At 37.3% G+C, this 19,223-nt stretch overlaps 1 protein-coding gene across 1 annotated transcript in view; it reads left to right on the top strand.

Moving 5' to 3' along the window:
* Positions 1-19,223, top strand: part of USP32 (ubiquitin specific peptidase 32) — a 202,820-nt gene that overhangs the window by 99,647 nt on the left and 83,950 nt on the right. The window contains exons 4-5 of the mRNA XM_044744462.2: positions 1,128-1,246; positions 7,116-7,275. Coding sequence (XP_044600397.2) covers positions 1,128-1,246; positions 7,116-7,275 — 279 coding nt within the window. The remainder of the gene's footprint in view (positions 1-1,127; positions 1,247-7,115; positions 7,276-19,223) is intronic.

Below are 19,223 nucleotides of genomic sequence, written 5' to 3'. Positions count from 1 at the left end.
CTATTCCAAATAAGGTCACATTCACAGGTACTGGGGTTAGGACTTCAGCATCTTTTGGGAGCTTACAAATCAACGCTGAACAGATGGTCAGAGCCCTCCATCAAATATTCTTCCTAAGGGAATCGGCGATGAGATCTAGAAGGGCAGGTAGTGGAACCTGGTGGGCCTTCAGAGAGATGGAATGTCTCTTCCATCCTCTATCTTCTGTCTTTTCAAATGAGGTCACATTCATAAGTACCCAGAGGTTAGGATTTCAACATATCTTTTTGGGGGATGCAGTTCAACCCATAATAGCAGTATTTCAAACATATAATATATACCTCCACTCAGCTTTACTATTTCTTAGTATTGTATCATATTTGTCCCAGATCTTGTTTTTTAAGAAATAAAATATTACAGCCAGGGTGAGGCTCTCTCTCTGTATCCTCCATGGTCTCATCCATCCCTGTTCTTCCTTTCACAGAGGTAACTACTCTTATGAATTTGGTGAGCTTTCATTCCTCATGCAGGTCTCTTATATTTGTGACATTTTTATATATCCTTAAGCATGTATTCACCTGTTTTGTAGATTTTAAACTTTTAAATAAATGGTATACTATATAGATTATTTTGGAATTTGCTTTTTCCCTCAATAATTTTGATATTTATCCATCTTGAAACAGTTCCTTTATTCTATTATGATAGTATTTCATTGTGTGTGTGTGTGTGTGTGTGTATCTCAGTTTACCTATTTTCTTCTTGATAGACATTTGTCTTTTTTCCCTGAATTTTGCTGTTACAAACAGTACTCCAGCTAACATTGTTGTACCTCATGCACATGTATTAAAGTTGCTCAAGGGTGGAAGTGGAGTTGCCTAGAAGTTGAGTTTTTAGCATACATGTTCACCCTCATTAGGTTTTGTCAGGTTACTTTCCAAAGTGATTGCAGTAATTTACACTCTCATTAGCAGTGTATAAGAGTCCCTGTTTCTTCCAATTTATTGCTAATACTTTGTATTGTCACACCTAAACATTTTTGCAAATTTAGTGTGTTTGAAAAGATAACACATTGCTCTTTTAATTTGCATTGCTATTTTTTTTTTTAGTAATAAGTTATATATTTATAAAATGCTCTTTCTTTCTCCTAGACATTTTTAGTCTTTTTGCAAGTGAATCCGGGAGCTATGTTATACGGGAAGAAATGGAAAGAATGCTTCATTTGGTGGATGGTAAAGTCCCAGATACACTCAGGAAATGTTTCTCAGAGGTATGTTTAAAGATTTACATTTCATCCCTACCTGTTGACAGAGTATTAACTCTTAGTTGTATAATGAGTTTAGCTATGATGAATTAATGTTTATGTTCAGCATATTCTTGACATTTTTTTATTTAACGATCGATGTTTCAACTATTTATGTGCTATGCTCAAAGGTCCATGACACTTATTACTGCTATACGTGTAAATCTGAAAACTCCCAATTCTACTGTAAAGGCAACTGTCTATACTTATGATATAATGATACACACTCATACACACACACCAACATACACACAGAAGTAATCCTGCAGGAACCTGAGATTGCTCATGTTGTAGTGTCATTACTTTTCATCATGAACATGTAAGTATATCGCTTATTGGCCTTGAACCATTCCGTGACCTCTATGACCCATCAAGGCCTATTTTATCCTTTATTTTAATTAGGTGATTTGTATAGTGGCATGTTTGGATTTAAAAAATTTGTCATTTTTTCTGTTTTCATCAATAATATGTTTTCATTGTCCAAAACTTAAACGATAGAAAATGTGTATCTTTTACAGAGAAAATTCTTTTTTTTCCTTTTCAGGGGTCTGCTAATTTGGGAAAAGTTCCTAGAGATGGTAGAGTAAAACCCTTTTAGAAGTTTCTGACCCTTTCCTGCAGTACTCAATGCTGCATGATTTCTTATGGGTGACTTTTTGGCCCAGTTTCATTTTATAGACATGACAGTCCTTCTCTGCTCTTGGATTTATTCAGGTAGTTTTTATTCTTCAGGTATTTTTATTCTTCAGTTTAGTCACCTTCCTAACTAGATAGGCATATATTATCAATATGCTAGCCTTACGCGTATATCTGGTTCTAATGTCTCTTTGGACTCTCTGGCTTAGCTTTTCACCACTCTGGTTTTGAGTTTCCTCTATGTCGATAGCACTTGGAGATCTCTCTCTCTTGCTTTTGAGCTTGACTGTGCAATTTTTGGTAGAGGTTATGATATTAGATTTTACTCAGCATTTCTATGTGTTTCGTGCAAAAGGACTGGCCTCCTGCGTGTTTGGTTCTGACATATTGACTGGAAGTTGCTGTGATAGTATTTCAGTACTTCAAGACAAACTAGGCAATGGTTTTTTTCCTCCAAGAATACAAGTTTGCTGGTCAGAAAAAAGAGTAACCTTTGCAGGCCTGATTAATTAGATTTTTCATAGAGATGTCAAATGCATTAATACTCTGCTCATTTTCAGGGAGAATGTATATTTTTTCATTTTGATAAGGTTTATGCAGACATTCCCATTTTATATATGGGAATTAAATGTGGTAACCATCCAGTTCTCTAAAATTTAGGCACAATAGCAGGTACATGTGTTAGATGATAATTAGTGCTACATGGGAAAATAGAGTAAGAGGGATAGGTAGTAATAGGGAGGGAAAAGCTGAGTGTCAGTATTTTGTCTAGGACAGTTAGGAAAGCCTTGTCAGATAAAGTGACATTTGAACAAAGAATTTAAAGGAAGTGAAAGGTAAAACCAGGCAGATATCTGGGGGGAACACTTTCCATGAAGAGAATACAGCAAAGGCCCCGAGGCGAGTACGTTTGACACGTCCAAGGAGCATCAGAGAGGCCAGTTCAGCTGGAATAGAGTGAATAAGAGAATAGTAGAAAGTGAAGTTACAGAGGTTGGGGAGGTTATATATGTCCCTGTAGGACAGTGTGAGTTCTTTAACTTTCACCGTGAGTGAGATGGAAACCATTAGAGGGTTTTGAGCAGAGGAATATATGTTTTTTTTTTTTTTTTTTAACATGATCCTTTTGGCTCTTATGTGGGAGGTAGTCTGAACAGAGTCCAACTGAGATATCTGAATAATCCAGGTAAGAGGAGATGATCATTTAAATCATGGTGTAGCAGTGAGGTGATGAGAAGTTTTTAGATTCTGCATTTATTTTGAAGGTAGAGTTGACAGGCTGTTGTCTTATATTGATTATGGGCTGTCACAGAAAAAGAAGAGAATGACTAAGGTGTTTAGCCTGATTTAGTAAATGAACGGAGTTGCTGTTAACAGATGGCTAAGACTTCTGGAGAGGGAGGTTTGGGGTTTTGATACCAAGAGAGGTTTAGGACGTAATTAAATTTGAGAATCATATAAGACATTTAAGTGAAGTTGTCACTTACGCTTTTTGACATAAGTTGGAGTTCAGAAGGATTTCTTGGCTTATAGATGAGGATGAGGTCATCTAGGAGTAAATTTAGATAGAAAACAGATTGGAAGACTGAGTCCTGTACTCTAGTGTTTAGAGATTGGCAAGATGAAGAGGAATCAAAACAGGAGCCTAAGGAATAGCCTGTGAGGAGAGCCAGAAGAGACTGGTGTCCTGGAAGACAAGTGATGAAAATGTTTCAAGAGGAAGGGGTGTTTAACAATGTCAAATAAACTGAAATGTCAAGTGACACTCACAGAAGCGTGCTTATAAGAGGAAATTGTGATGGGGAGTGTGGAATGCTTAAAATTACGTTTATGGGAAGGGGAACGGTTATTATAATAAAAGATTGTAAGGCTGTGGTGGTAAATGGCTGAGGTAGTGTATGAAGGACAAGATTTTTGGAAGGGGAAAGATCAACGAAATGAGAGGCCAAGATTTTGGAATACTCATGTTTATGGCTATGTAAATAATTAGATACTTAATGGTTGGTAAAAAACTAATACTGTAAATCAACTAATTTTATTTAACTATTTGATGTATTTACCTGCTGTAAATTTTGAGTACTGTGTCTGGTGATTGTGTCCAGACCTTTTGTTTTCAAGTTACCATGTTTCAATGTCAATTTACTTACTTTTTTTTTTTTGAGGAAAATTACCCCTGAGCTAACGTCTACCACCAATCGTGCTCTTTTTGCTGAGGAAGATTGGCCTTGAGCGTTATAACATCTGTGCCCACCTTCCTCTACTTTATATGTGGGACGCCTGCCACAGCATGGCTTGATAAGCAGCGCATAGGTCTGCGCCCAGGATTTGAACTGGCAAACCCTAGGCTGCCGAAGGGGAGCATGCGAACTTAACTGCTAACCACTGGGCTGGCCCCTACTTATGTTTTTTGTTAGTTCCGTGGAGTTGATTCTGACTCCTAGTGACCCTGTGTACAGCAGACTAGAACCCTGCCTGGTCTTTTTGCACCATCCTCTCATTTTCCTGCTCTATATCAGGCAATGCTCTGCTGCTTTCATGGCCAATTTTTTTGGAAGTGGGTGGCCAGGTTCTTCTTCCTAGTCTATCTTAGTCTAGAAGCTCTGCTGGAACCTGTCCACCATGGGTGACCCTGCTAGTATTTGAAATAACTGATGGTGGGGCTGGCCCAGGGGCGCAGTGGTTAAGTGCGCATGTTCCACTTTGGCGGCCCGGGGTTCGCTGGTTTGGATCCCAGGTGTGGACATGGCACCGCTTGGCAAGCCATGCTGTGGTAGGAATCCCACATACAAAGTAGAGGAAGATGAGCATGGATGTTAGCTCGGGACCAGTCCTCCTCAGCAAAAAGAGGAGGACTGCCAGTAGATGTTAGCTCAGGGCTAATCTTCCTCAAAAAAAAAAAAGAAAAAACTGATGGCATAGCTTTCAGCATCACAGCAACACACAGCTGCCACAGTGTAACAACTGACAGACAGGTGGTGTGATTCCCTGACCAGGAAACAAACTCAGGCCGCTGCAGTGAGAGTGCTGAATCTTAGCCACTAGACCACCAGAGCCCACTTAATATTAGAATAGGCTTATTCAGACCTTCCGTAACAATGCTTTACATTGTTTTTTGCATTCCTAAAAAGCACCCCAAAACTATAAAGAGAAGCACTTTAGCTTATGTGGACCTAACACTTAGATTTAAGTGGCATAGAATGGTTCTCAGCTTTTTCTGTCCTGTCCTTTATTAATCTTGACAGATGAAGTTATAAAGGAAATCCACATAGGAGTTGTATTTTTTTTTCTTACTGAATATTTTTTTTGATTGTTGATTCTTAAAGTGGAAATTCCTATTTTATATTGTTCTTCAAAGATGTATCAGTTTCACGAGTCTGTTTATTTTTAATTGCCTTTTATAGTATTGGAAATTTTTTTCTAGACTGCTATTATGACAGTTTATAAAAGGAGACTTTTCCTTTTGCTTCCTTTTTTAGAAGAGATCTATGACTTAAAAACATAAAAAGTCAGGTTCGACAGATGGAATTTTGGTGCTACCAGTTATATGGAGTGATCCCAGTGGGCAGGTGGATTTCAGAGATTACTTTATATTTCACTGAGTTGTCCAGGCAGTGTGGTATATAGCTTAGGCACAGAGACTTTGGAGTGTAGACTGTCTGGGTTCATTCCTGTCTTTGCCACTGTGTAACCTTGGACAGATTACTTAACTTTTTGGTGCCTCAGTTTTCTCATGTGTAAGATGGGGATGGGTGATAATCGTATCTCATATAGGGGGTTGCTTTGAAGATTAAATTAATATAAAATGTTTAGAGCGGTGCTTAAGGCATTGTAAATACTCAATAAATATTAACTATATGTGAAGGGGTAGAAGTATGTATTATAATTGCCAGCTTTTTTTTTCTTGGTGGTACATGAAAGTGCATCTTATAACAACCTCTTTCCTTCACTGAAACCATTGAAACTGCTATGTTTCACTGAATCTAAGATATCATTGATTATAAGATGCACCTTTATGTATTATAAAAAGAAAAAAGCTGACAGTTATAATTGAAGGATACCATTAATTTTAAGACCTATGCCAATGTCAGAGATGTTAACATATGTAAAATGAGTGTCAGCTTGTGGAACTTATACTGCTAACCCTCTTTCTAGACTAAACATGGGGTAGAGAAAGAATATGGGTATGATCCCTAATCTCTAAACATGTTGGCAATGTCCTCATGTGTCCCTAAAGTAAGTTTGAATACCATATTCTTCCATTTAGAAAAACTGTATATATTGTCTTGATTATTTGGGTTGCACTGTTAAATGTTCTGAAACTGCTAGGCTAAGCATATTGCTGTACTTAATTTGGATGCTACTCAACAATGTAGAAATTGTTTTTAGCATACCTCTTTTAAGTTATAAGTTTGTATCCCTTTAATATCCATATCATGATTAGAGCTACTAGGCTCCTCAATCATTTTTCATTATATTTCCATGTGGGTTGCTTCTCCCTTTTCCTCATAGAAACATCTGGCCCTCGCTCAACCTAGGTCCTTTTGTCTTCCAAAGAGATTGACTTGCACAGCCATGTGATGTTCTTTCTCAGCATGGATACTTCCCCGCCCCAGAGATTTAACAAGACAAATCCTTGGAAAGAAAGCAAAGAAATAGAAATCTACTTGCTTCTTTTTGTATTCTAGTTGACTTGTGAATACATGTTTTCACTGATGCCTTCTGGAGCAGGACTCCTGGATATTTGTTTTTAATTCGCCAATGAAATATAAAAGAGCATTTTAATTCATACATAGTTAATTAAAATATATCAGTTATGACTGAGGTTGAGGTGCTGAGAAGGCTGAATAAGGCAAGTGAAAAATTCTTTATTACATATTGAAAGAAATGCTGTTTACTGTTTTCAGGGTATACCTTAGCAAATAAAATGTGGCTTATTAGTAGCAATGCACTGCTTTGATGAATTGATGAAATAATTTGCAGTTAGCCTATAGATTTTATGCAGATGGAAGTTCTGAGGTACAATTATTTTTGAAAACAGTTTGATTTCCAAGTATGTAGCCTGTGGTGTTATTTAGATAATCCTTTCTTTGTAGATGGTAGAGAGATAAATGTCAACTAATTGCAGATTTCAAGTTGTACAAGTTCCAAGTAAGATACTTTAAAATTTGACTCAATTTATGTTTTCTTGTTTTAATTTTAGGGTGAAAAGGTAAACTACGAAAAGTTTAGAAATTGGCTTCTTCTAAACAAAGATGCTTTTACCTTCTCTCGTTGGCTACTGTCTGGAGGTGTATATGTGACCCTCACTGATGATAGTGATACTCCCACTTTCTACCAAACTCTGGCTGGGGTTACACATTGTAAGTAATGACATTTCATTGTTTTCTGTTCACTTTTTAATACAATTGCCTAATAATATGAGAATATGCCTATAAAGGAGAAATTTATTATCAGTGATTTTTTTCTTCCAACGTGTAGTAAAATGAAACGCTGGAGCATTGAGTACATAGCTGAAAAGGAAAACTGTCTATTTTTTGTCTCTTCACTCAATACTTTTGTACTCCAAATGTGTGGGTTTTTTCCCCCACACCTAGCAATTCTCCAGTGCTCTGTGACACCGACTGGGTATCCTACAGTTCAGTTCAGTTCTGACACTGTCTACCCAGGTTAGCACAGACCTCATAGGTTTAGGGCTCAGTCCCACAAGACTGCCCCACTGCCCCCCACTTCAGATGCCAATCACAAGTCCAAGTTGTCACCTGTGCTTCTGACCAACCAGGTATTAATTAGAGGTTCCCATGACCCTCTCCTTGGATTTGATAACTTGTTAGAATAGCTCGCAGAACTCAGGGACACAGTTATGTTTACTGATTTATTATATAATAAAGGATATGTTAAAGGATACAGATGAACAGCAGATGAAGAGATATGTAGGGCGAGGTCTGGAAGTGTGCCAAGCAGGGGAACTTCTGTCCCCGTGGAGCTGGGATGTGCCAATCTTTCTGGCACGTAGATGTGTTAACCACCGCAGAAGCTCTCTGAGCCCTGTACTTTTGGGATTTTCATGGAGCCTTCATCACATAGTCATGATTGATTATTAACTCAGTTTCCAGCTCCTCTTCCCTCTCCGGAGAATGGTGAGTGGGGCTGGAAGTTCCAAGTTTGTAATTATGGTTTGGTCTTTCTGGTGACCAGTTCCCATCCAGGAGCCCACCAAGAATCACCTCAGGCATTAGAACAAAATTTCTACCCAGGAAATTCCAAGGGATTTAGGAACTCTGTGTCAGAAACTTCTGTCACTCAGGAAATTACAGGAGTTTGGTCGAAGACCAAATATTAGTAGAAACCGAGGGCAGAGAACAGTTTCTTATTATTTCACAGTAGCCCTCTGCTAATTGTCCTGAACCAACCTATGTCAGTTTCTTAGGGCTGCTGTAACAAATTACCACAGTTTGTAAACTGAAACAACAGAAATTATTCTCACAGTTCTGGAAGCTGAAATCAAGGTGTTAACAGAGCCATGTTCCCTCTGAAGGCCCTAGGGAAGAATCCTTTCTTGCTTCTGCCAGTTTCTGGTGACCCCAGGCTTTGCTTGGCTTGTGGCAGCATAGCTCCAATCTATGCCTCCGTCTTCACATGGCTTTCTCTGTGTGTCTTTCTGTGTTCTCTCCTCTTTGTATAAGGACACTGGTCATTGGATTTAGGGCCCAGCCTAAATCCAGGATGATTTTACCTCAAGATCCTTAATTCATTACATCTGCAAAGACCCTATTTCCAAGTAAGTTCACATTCTAAGGTTCCAGGTGATCGTGACTTTTTGAGGGACACTATTCAATCCACCAATAAACAGGTCTAAGTATTAACTCCTACTGTTCTTCCTTCCTTTGGTTACAGAAAAGTACCTACGCTGGGCTTTTACATATGCCATTTCTTAATACTGGAATGCCTTTCCTTTTCCCTGTAAGTCATAGTCATCCTTGAAGACTTAAATCACATGCACCTTTGTTTTCAAGAAACCTTTTCTTCCTTCCTGTGGGAAAGCATCTCTCCTTTCTCTGAACTTTTATAACACCTTTTTTTAACCTTCTTGAATGAACTTATCACTTTTATCCTTGTATTAATTATTTCTAGCATTCTATTTATTTGTACATGTCATCTTTGTTAAATCATAGAGAGTCTGTATTATTCTTTCTTTCTTTCTCCGTGCCAAGCCTTAAATAAGTATTTGTTGACTGACTATAGGGCCTTGGGTGTCCACTACTATTTGTGTCTATTGCTTTATATAACTTGGGACTTGACTACTAATTATACACCAGCTACTTTCCCACTCATCTTCATCCTGTTGTTACCAGAAGTTCTGACTGATAAATTCTGACATGAATAAACAGTGAACTTGATTTTACTGCTGTTCCATGCCCTTGTCTTTATTTTTGATAGGAAAACCTTTTTATTTTTTATTTTATTTATTTATTTTTTTGATGGGGAAGACTGGCTCTGAGCTAACATCTGTTCTCAATCTTCTTCTTTTTGCTTGAGGAAGATTGTCACTGAGTTAACATCTGTGGCATTCGTCCTCCATTTTTTGTATGTGGGATGCTCCTACAGCATGGCTTGATGAGTGGTGCACAGGTCTGTGCCTGGAATCTGAACCCACGAACCCTGGGCCACCAAAGTCGAGTGTGTGAACTCAACCACTACACCACTGGGCCAGCCTCAAGAAAGCCTTTTTAAAAAAATTGTTTTGCACAAAAAACTAGAGAATCTTTTTATACTTACTCTAAGCTGTTTCTAACTTACATTAATATTTAAGTTGTCAGGGGCTGGCCCTGTGGCGAAGTGGTTAAGTTCGTGTGCTCCACTTCGTCGGCCCAGGATTTCGCTGGTTAGGCTCCTGGGTGTGGACATGGCACTGCTCATCAGGCCATGCTGAGGCGGCATGCCACATGCCACAATTAGAAGGACCCACAACTAAACATACGCACCTATGTACCAGGGAGCTTTGGGGAGAAAAAGGAAAAATGAAATCCTTAAAAAAAAAATTTAAGTTGTCAGTCTTATGGATATTCTGCTGAACTTTTGCTTTCATTTGTGAGTGTATGGTAAATTATTTTTCTGTTAGTATTGGCCAAGAGTGTGGCTGCTTCACTTGAAGGACTTATGTTAAAGAAAATATTATTCTGATAGTGGCAAGGAAGGCTTTATTCAAGACTTTGCAGTAGTGTATTGCAATAGGGGAGAGAGATAGGTCTTAACTCCAAATATAACAATGACAAGTGGGAATTTATAACCAAGGAGCAGGGTAAAGGGGTCAGTGGAGGAAAATTACTAAGAGGCAACACAAGGTTAGGGGGATTCTTGCTAAAGGTAGGCTAAGGACTTACTCATCAAAGATGAGGTTTGAGGAACTTGATTAGATATCAAGGGTGATGACTTAGCAGGATTCTTTGCTAAGACTGGGCTGAGCAGGCCAAAGACAAATGGGGACCAAATTTGAGGCCTACTGGAGAAGAGGGCTCAGAGGAGTGAGACTAGAGTTTGGTCAAGGAGAGAGTCTTTGTCAGTTGCTTGAAGTTACATTAGTTCTAACAGAACTTTCCAAATGCAAATACTGTTCATTGCTTGTTTTTGAAAGAACTGTATTATTAAAGATTACAGACATTTAAGTTTAATCAGTCAAAATAACTTTCAAAATGTTATCTCATTATGTGGCTCCATTTTTATTTGAAAATGATCTTTTCTATTTAGTTGTTTATCAGTTGGGAAGATTTTTGGATTTTTAATAGTATCTAAAGTTACAATGTGGGGCTGGCCCGATGGCACAGCGGTTAGGTGCGCACGTTCCACTTTGGTGGCCTTGGGTCTGCCGGTTCACATCCTGGGTGCAGACATGGCACTGCTCATCAAGCCATGCTGTGGTAGGCGTCCCACATATAAAGTAAAGGAAGATGGGCATGGATGTTAGCTCAGGGCTAGTCTTCCTCAGCAAAAAGAGAAGATTGGCAGATGTTAGCTCAGGGCTGATCTTCCTCAGAAAAAAAATAATAATAAAAAAATAAAGTTACAATGCCTTAGCCTGTTAAAAAATATTTATCTTGAATTATTTAAAACACATTAATGTAAAAGCATTGTTTCACCTGCAATAATGACCTAATTTCTAAACTGAGTGGTTTCTTCTTAGGGTCATGGTGCCTTCTAATATCTGCAACGCTTTAGCACTATTGACCATTCAGTTTTCTTGAAATTCTCTTCTTCTTTGGCTTTTGAAACATGTAGTTTCATGTAGTTTTGAAACATGAACTTTAGCCTAAATAGCATCTTAACAAAGAACAGTAATTTTGTGGGGAATTGACAAGACGAAGGAAAAGGACTTTGAACTTCTGGGAGTGGCAGGTTTTAGACAGGCAAATATATGTGGAAATTAATGGTAAATAGGGCTGGTTAATAAGGTTTGTTATGTAGATTCATTTCTCTAATGCTATCTCCAGGTTGATAAGGAAATAGGGTTGTCTCTGGTGATTAACTTCTGTCCTTCCTGGTAGAGGGGTAGGGAAGACACTTTTACAAATTAGGCAAATAGGAGAAGGGCAGAGAGCTTTTCTGGTGTCTGCATCGTCTTAATTGTCTTCAACTCAAAATAATCTTTATACCAAAGTGGCATATTTGGGATGACATACTATGCACCCTTCAGGAGTACATGAAATTATACTTTTTTTTAAAGGACTCAGCCCTGTGCCTGGTATAGAATAGGTGCTTTCTAAGAATATGCATCCCAAACCTGGGGAAGGAGATGGAAATCCACGTGAAAGAGGCCACCAGATCTAACTACGTCAATGTAAAGAGACCTACTGCAAGACATATAGTAGTGAGGCCAGCAAAAGTCAGTGACAAAGAAAAAATACTAAGAGCAGCAAGGCAGAAGAAAATAATTTAGAAAAGAACCCCTATCAGGTTTTCAGTGTATTTCTCAGCAGAAACCTTACAAACTTGGAGAGAGTGGAATGGTATATTCAAATCTTTGAAAGACAAAAACTTTCAGCCAAGAATATTCATCCAGTGAAAATATCCTTCGGATATGATGGAGAAATAAAAACTTTCCCAGATAAACAAAAGCTATGGGAGTTCATTGCCACAAGACCTCCCTGTACAAGAAATCCTCAAGAAGCCCCTCATACCTGGAAAAAAAAAAAAGAAGAAAGGGGTTACAAAGCTCTGAGTAAGGAGATAAATAGGTAGACAAAATCAGAAAATTGGAGCTATCCAGCAGAACAGGTTAGCAAATACTCAGGTAAAACATTAGAGATAAAAGGAAGGAAAACACCAAAAGCAAAGATAATCTTGTCATTTTAAGCATAGACTCACAGCATAAGATAGAATAAGACATGACAAAAACAACTTGGGAGAGGAAGAGGAAAGGGACTGAACAGGTTTAGTCTAAGAAGTAAGAGGATGTCAGAAAATGGACTATCTCATCTGTGAGATTTTGCACACAAATTTCATGGTAACCACTGAACAAAAAAGTGGATCAGAGTCACAAATAATAAATAAGGAGAAAACTAAGAAATCCAGCATAAAAAACTACCTAACCAAATTGGTAGTCCAAAATACATGGGACGAGAAACAAAGGAAATGCAGGAGAACCAGAAGACAAGCGATAAAATGGCAGCATTAAGTCCTCATATATCAATAATGACTCTAAGTGTAAATGGATTGAATTCTCCAATAAAAAGAGTGGCTAGATGGATTAAAGAACAAGACCTAACAACGTGCTGCCTTCAGGAGACACATCTCAGCTCAAATGACAAACACAGGCTCAGAATGAAGGGATGGAAGAGGATACTCCAAGCTAATGGCAAACAAAACAAAGCAGGTGTCTCAATACTTATATCAGACAAAATAGACTTCAAGATAAGACAGGTAAAGAGAGACAAAGAGGGGCAGTATATAATGATGAAAGGAACATCCACCAAGAAGACATAATGCTTATAAACATGTATGCACCTAACACTGGAGCACCAAAGTACATAAGGCAACTACTAACAAACCTAAAAGGCAGTATTAACAACAACACAGTAATAGTAGGAAACCTCAACACTCCTGTCACATCAGTGGATAAATCATCCAGACAGAAAGTTAACAAGGAAACAGTGGAATCAAATAAAAATCTAGACCAGATGGACTTAAAAGATATGTATAGAACACTCCACCCAAAACCAGCAGAATATACATTCTTCTCAAGTGCACATGGAACATTCTCAAGAATAGACCATATGTTGGGAAACAAGGCAAACCTCAATAAATTTAAGAAGATTGAAATAATAACAAGAATCTTTTCCAACCACAATGCTGTGAAACTGGAAATTAATTACAAGAAAAAACCTGAGAAACGGACAAAGATATGGAGACTAAACAACATGCTACTGAACAACCAATGGATCATTAAATAAATTAAATGAGAAATAAAAAAATATCTAGAGACAAATGAAGATGAAAACATACATACCAACTCATATGGGATGCAGCAAGCGTGGTACTAAGATGGAAATTCATCACGATACTGGCTCACCTTAAACAAGAAAAATCCCAAATAAGGAATCTCAAACTACACCTAACTGAATTAGAAAAAGAATAACAAACAAAGCCCAAAGTCAGCAGAAGGAGGGAAATAATAAAAATCAGAGCAGAGATAAATGCAACTGAAACAAAAAAGGCAGTAGAAAGGATCGATGAAAGAAAGAGCTGGTTCTTCGAGAAGATAAACAAAATTGACAAACCCCTAGCCAGACTTACAAGGACAAAGGAGAGAAGGTTCAGATAAATAAAATTAGAAGTGAAAGAGGAAAAATTACGATGGATACCACAGAAATATGAAGGACTATAAGAGAATACTATGAAAAGCTATATGCCAACAAGCTGGGCAATCTAGAGGAAATGGATAAATTCTTAGACTCATACAACCTCCCAAAGCTGAACCAAGAAGAAATGGATAATCTGAATAGACCGATCACAAGTAAAGAGATTGAAACAGTAATCAAAAACATCCCAAAAAGAAAAGTCCAGGACCAGACTGCTTCCCTGATGAATTCTACCAAACATTCAAAGAGGATTTAGTACCTATCCTTCTCAAACTATTCCAGAAAATTAGGGAAGATGGAATACTTCTTAACACATTCTATGAGACCAATATCACCCTGATACCAAAACCTGACAAGGACAACACAAAAAAGGAAAACTACAGGCTGATATCACTGATGAACATAGATGCAAAAACCTCAACAAAATATTGGCACCCTAAATACAGCAATATGTCAAAAAGATCATACATCATGATCAAGTGAGATTTATACCAGGGACACAGGCATGGTTCAGCATCTGCAAATCAACCCATGTGATACATCAGATTAAGAAAATGAGGAATAAATACCACATGATCATCTCAATAGACGCAGAGAAAGCATCTGACAAGATCCAGCAACCATTTATGATAAAAACTCAACAAAATGGGGATAGAAGGAAATTACCTCAACATAATAAAGACCATATATGATAAACCCACATCCAACATCATACTCAATGGGGAAAAACAGAAAGCCATCCCTCTGAGAACAGGAACAAGACAAGGGTGCCCACTGTCACTACTCTTATTCAACACTGTACTAGAGGTTTTAGCCGGAGCAATTAGGTGAGAAAAAGGAATAAAAGGAATCCAAATAGGAAATGAAGAAATGAAATTCTCACTGTTTGCAGATGACATGATCTTATGTTTAGAAAACCCTAAAGAATCCATTGGAAAACTATTACAAGTAATCAACAACTACAGTAAAGTTGCAGGATACAAAATCAGCTTACAAATATCACTTGCATTTCTATATTCTAATAACGAACTTACAGAAAAAGAACTCAAGAATACAATCCCATTTACAATTACAACAAAAAGAGTATGATATCTAGGAATAAATCTAACCAAGGAGATAAAAGATCTCTACAATGAAAACTATAAGCCATTATTGAAATAAATCAGTGATGACATAAAGAAATGGAAGGATATTCCACGCACATGGATTGGAAGAATAAACATAGTTGAAATGTCCATACTACCCAAAGCTATCTACAGATTCAATGCAATCCCAATCAGAATGCCAATAACGTTCTTCACAAAAATAGAACAAAGAATCCTAAAATTCGTATGGGGCAACAAAAGGCCCTGAATAGCTGAAGCAATCCCAAGAAAAAAGAACAAAGCTGGAGGCATCACAATCCCTGGCTTCAAAATGTTCTACAAAGCTATAGTAATCAAAACAGTGTGGTGCTGGTACAAACAGAGGCACACCAATTGATGGAACAGAATTGAAACCCCAGAAATAAAACCTACATCTACAGAAAGCTAATCTTTGACAAAGGTGCTAAGAACTTACAATGGAGAAAAGATAGCTTCTTCAATAAATAGTGTTGGTAAAACTAGGCAGCCACAAGCAAAAGAATGAAAGTAGACCACTGTCTTACACCATACACAAAAATAGACTCAAAATGGATTAAAGACTTGAAGGTGAGACCTGAAACCATAAAACTTCTGGAAGAAAATGTAGGTAGTACACTCTTTGACATCCATCTTAAAAGGATCTTCTCGAATACCATGTCTTCTCAGACAAGGGAAATAAAAGAAAAAATAAACAAGGAGGACTTCATCAGACTAAAGAGCTTCTGCAAGGCAAAGGAAACCAGGATCAAAACAAGAAGACAACCCACCAGGTGGGGGAAAATATTTGCAAATCATATATCTAACAAGGGGTTAATCTCTATCATATGTAAAGAACTCACACAAATGAACAAAAAAACAAGCAATCTGATCAAAAAATTGGCAGAGGATATGAGCAGACATTTCTCCAAAGAAGATATACAGATGGCCAATAGGCACATGAAAAGATCTTCAATATCACTAATCATTAGGGAAATACAGATCAAAACTATGTTATCACCTTATGCCCGTTAGAATGGCTATAATGACTAGGACAAAAAATAACAAATGCTGGGCAGGCTGTAGAGAAAAGGGAACCCTCATACACTGCTGGTGGGAATGCACACTGGTGCAGCCACTATGGAAAACAGCATGGAGATTTCTCAAAAAACTAAAAATAGAAATACCATTCCACCCTGCTGTCCCACTACTGGGTATCTGTCCAAAGAGTTTGAAATCAACCATTCAAAGTGACTTATGTACCCCTATGTTCATTGCAGCATTATTCTCATTAGCCAAGACATGGAAGCAACCCAAGTGCCCATGAAGCAATGATTGGGTAAAGAAGATGTAGTATATATATACAATGGAATACTACTCAGCCATAAAAAAAGAAAAAATTGTCCCATTCACAACAACATGGATGGACCTGGAGGGTTACGTTAAACAAAATAAGCCAGATGGAGAAAGACAAACACCAGATGATTTCATTCATATGTAGAAGATAAACGCACAGACAAGGAGAACAGTTCAGTGGTTACCAGAGGAAGGGGGGTGGGGGTGAACACAGTGGTTAAAGGGGAGCACTTATACGGTGACAGAGAAGTAATGTACAAATGAAATTTCACAATGTTGTAAACTATTACGAACTCACTAAAAAAATAAAAATAAAGAACCAAAATAAACTGGTGCAACAGACAACTGTATTGCTACTAGCTTTAGCAAACTGCTGCTTTCTTAGTGGGCCTTACTATGAAAGCATTACTACAAAGTCAGAATTACTGCTAAATTTCTTACAGAAATTCTGACATGGGCAAGTTTACATTTTGATGACTGTGATTTATCAAATTATCTATAAATTCTCAGCTTTCTGGCTAAGGAGTTCATTATTGGTGTCTTTGCAGGCTTTTCCACTCAAAGAATATTTGTCATGTTAAACTTTTCAAATAATGTGTTAGGAAGGTGGAAACTTGTGACAAAAATAGAAAACGTTATTAACTAATTTGTAAGTAGATAGAAAATATTTATTTTAAAGCATCAGTGACTCCATTTAAATTTGTGTAATGAGCCAAGGTATCTAGGAAACAAAAAGGATTACAATTTTTCACTTGTAAATAACATTTATATTAGAGTGCAGATGCCTTTAATTACTTTTTCACATACAATTATAGTGTGAAATTTGAAGTCACAGTATGTCGAACACACTACCCTATTTAATCAAATCTTGTTTTCTTTTATGTAAATCAAAGATGAAACTGGGGAGTTATTTGTATTCAGTACAGAGTTAGAATAATTAATTGATTTGATTTAAACAAGACTTTGGATTTTGTCATAGCAAGTACATTTTTCAAAACTGCAAATTCTAAACTATTGTTACCTTACCTTTTACTTAAATTTAAGAAATTGAATTAGAACTTTAGCCTAAAGTTCAAGCTTTTATGCTTGAGTAGATCTTAACCAAATTTTTATCAAGACTTATATTTTTCTATCATAATTTGCTATTTAAATACCTAAGATTAGATTTCTTTTTTTTTTAAAGATTTTATTTTTTTCCTTTTTCTCCCCAAAGCCCCCCAGTACATAGTTGTATATTCTTCATTGTGGGTTCTTCTAGTTGTGGCATGTGGGACGCTGCCTCAGCGTGGTTTGATGAGCAGTGCCATGTCCGCACCCAGTATTCGAACCAACGAAACACTGGGCCGCCTGCAGCGGAGCGCGCGAACTTAACCACTCGGCCACGGGGCCAGCCCCCTAAGATTAGATTTCTTAAAAAAATTTTTTTTGTTGAGTGTATGCAGTGTTTTTAATGACAAATTATTTTTTAAAGCCATTTGTACTGGAGCTAGATGGATAGACAGAAAGAATATTTGCGATGATGCTGAAAATTTTGATGATGTTCACAGTTGGAGAACATGTATAGAGAGCATAAACATGTTCTATATGATTAAATGTTTGAAATAGGTTAGTAAAGGTGTTATTACATTCTTTTTTTTGATATCTGAGAGAAGAGTCTACTTTTCTAAGACCACACCCTAGTCCTTGGATTTTTCTCGTGTTACCCATCCCCATCCATTTTGTTCGTGATTATTTAGCACCACATAGTGTTGGAATTTGGAAACACAGACTATAAACTCAAAGTGTAATTCATTTTAATCAGCTCTTCACAAATGTAGATCAGTGTATCCCATCCCTTACTACTGTACATTTGTGGTCCTAGCCAAACACAATCTGACAGCTCTCTGTTTGAGTTGAAAGGCTCGTTCTTTAGATGCTAACCTTTGAAATGTCTACATTCTGACCGAACTGCCTACTAGTTCTAGGTTAAGCTGTCATCTTTAATACTTTTTGTCACTCACTGGGAAGTAAAGTTCTTTCTTGTTTTTTTCTTTTATCTTGGATCCATGGCATAAATCCTTCCATAGGATATCCTTTTCCTTGTTTTTTAATTATAGCAGAATGCAACAGTTGGGTTTTGTTTTTGTTTTTCAGTCCTGTTACTACCTATCTTGCCTACAGCCTTCTACACATGCTCTTTTGCCTCTAATGTCCTTCTTCTGCCACTCTCCTTTTCCTTTCCCTGGTCAACCCTTAGATGTTCGGCATGTACCTCTTTAAGTATCAAGACCTCCAGGACCTAGCTGCTTACGTGCTCCCTAAAAATGCTGTCTGTTCCTTCATTGTACTTTTCACACTAGATTAAAATGATCAGTTTTCACTTTACTAGAATCTAAACATAGTTCTGTTTACAGTCGTATCTTAGTTTTTTAGCACAATGTCAGGCACATAACATATTTTTATTAAATGTTTGCAGAATATTAAATGATATTTGACTATAGCTCCTGTACTTTTTGGGGGTTTTTTTCCAAAATTCTTTGGCCTGTGGAAGGTTCCACTTACCCCATGCAGATTGAGTGCTTACTAGAGAAGACACTGTACTCTGTGTATATTATCTCTTTTAATCCTTGTGCTATCTCTGAGGTTCATTTTCTCTCCATTCTAAAAATGAGGAAACCAAGGCTATGAGAAATTAAAGAAACTTTCTCAAGATCAAATGGCTAATAGGTGCCAAAATTGGGAGTGCATGCTTATTATCATTTTAGGACTCGAAGAGACTTTATTGAGTTATTTTATTCTTTACTCTTTTATGAGTAGCTTGAGTTGGTCATGTGGTAGTTGTGGTTGTGGTGAGTCATCTTCTTTAGACTCACTTCAGACAATCTTGCAGATTCGCTTTTCTGATTTCCTTTTTTCCCCCTTGGGATATTTACAAATGATTATTTTTTATTTCTCTTCAATAATTAATTTCATTTGATCCAGGCAAGATCACTAAATGATTGCCTATTTACTAACAGTGAA

Source organism: Equus asinus, chromosome 13 (genome assembly GCF_041296235.1).
Source record: "Equus asinus isolate D_3611 breed Donkey chromosome 13, EquAss-T2T_v2, whole genome shotgun sequence".
Classification (NCBI taxonomy): domain Eukaryota; kingdom Metazoa; phylum Chordata; class Mammalia; order Perissodactyla; family Equidae; genus Equus; species Equus asinus.
The sequence above is the reverse complement of the archived record's forward strand: the minus strand, read 5'-3'. Positions and strand labels throughout refer to the sequence as shown.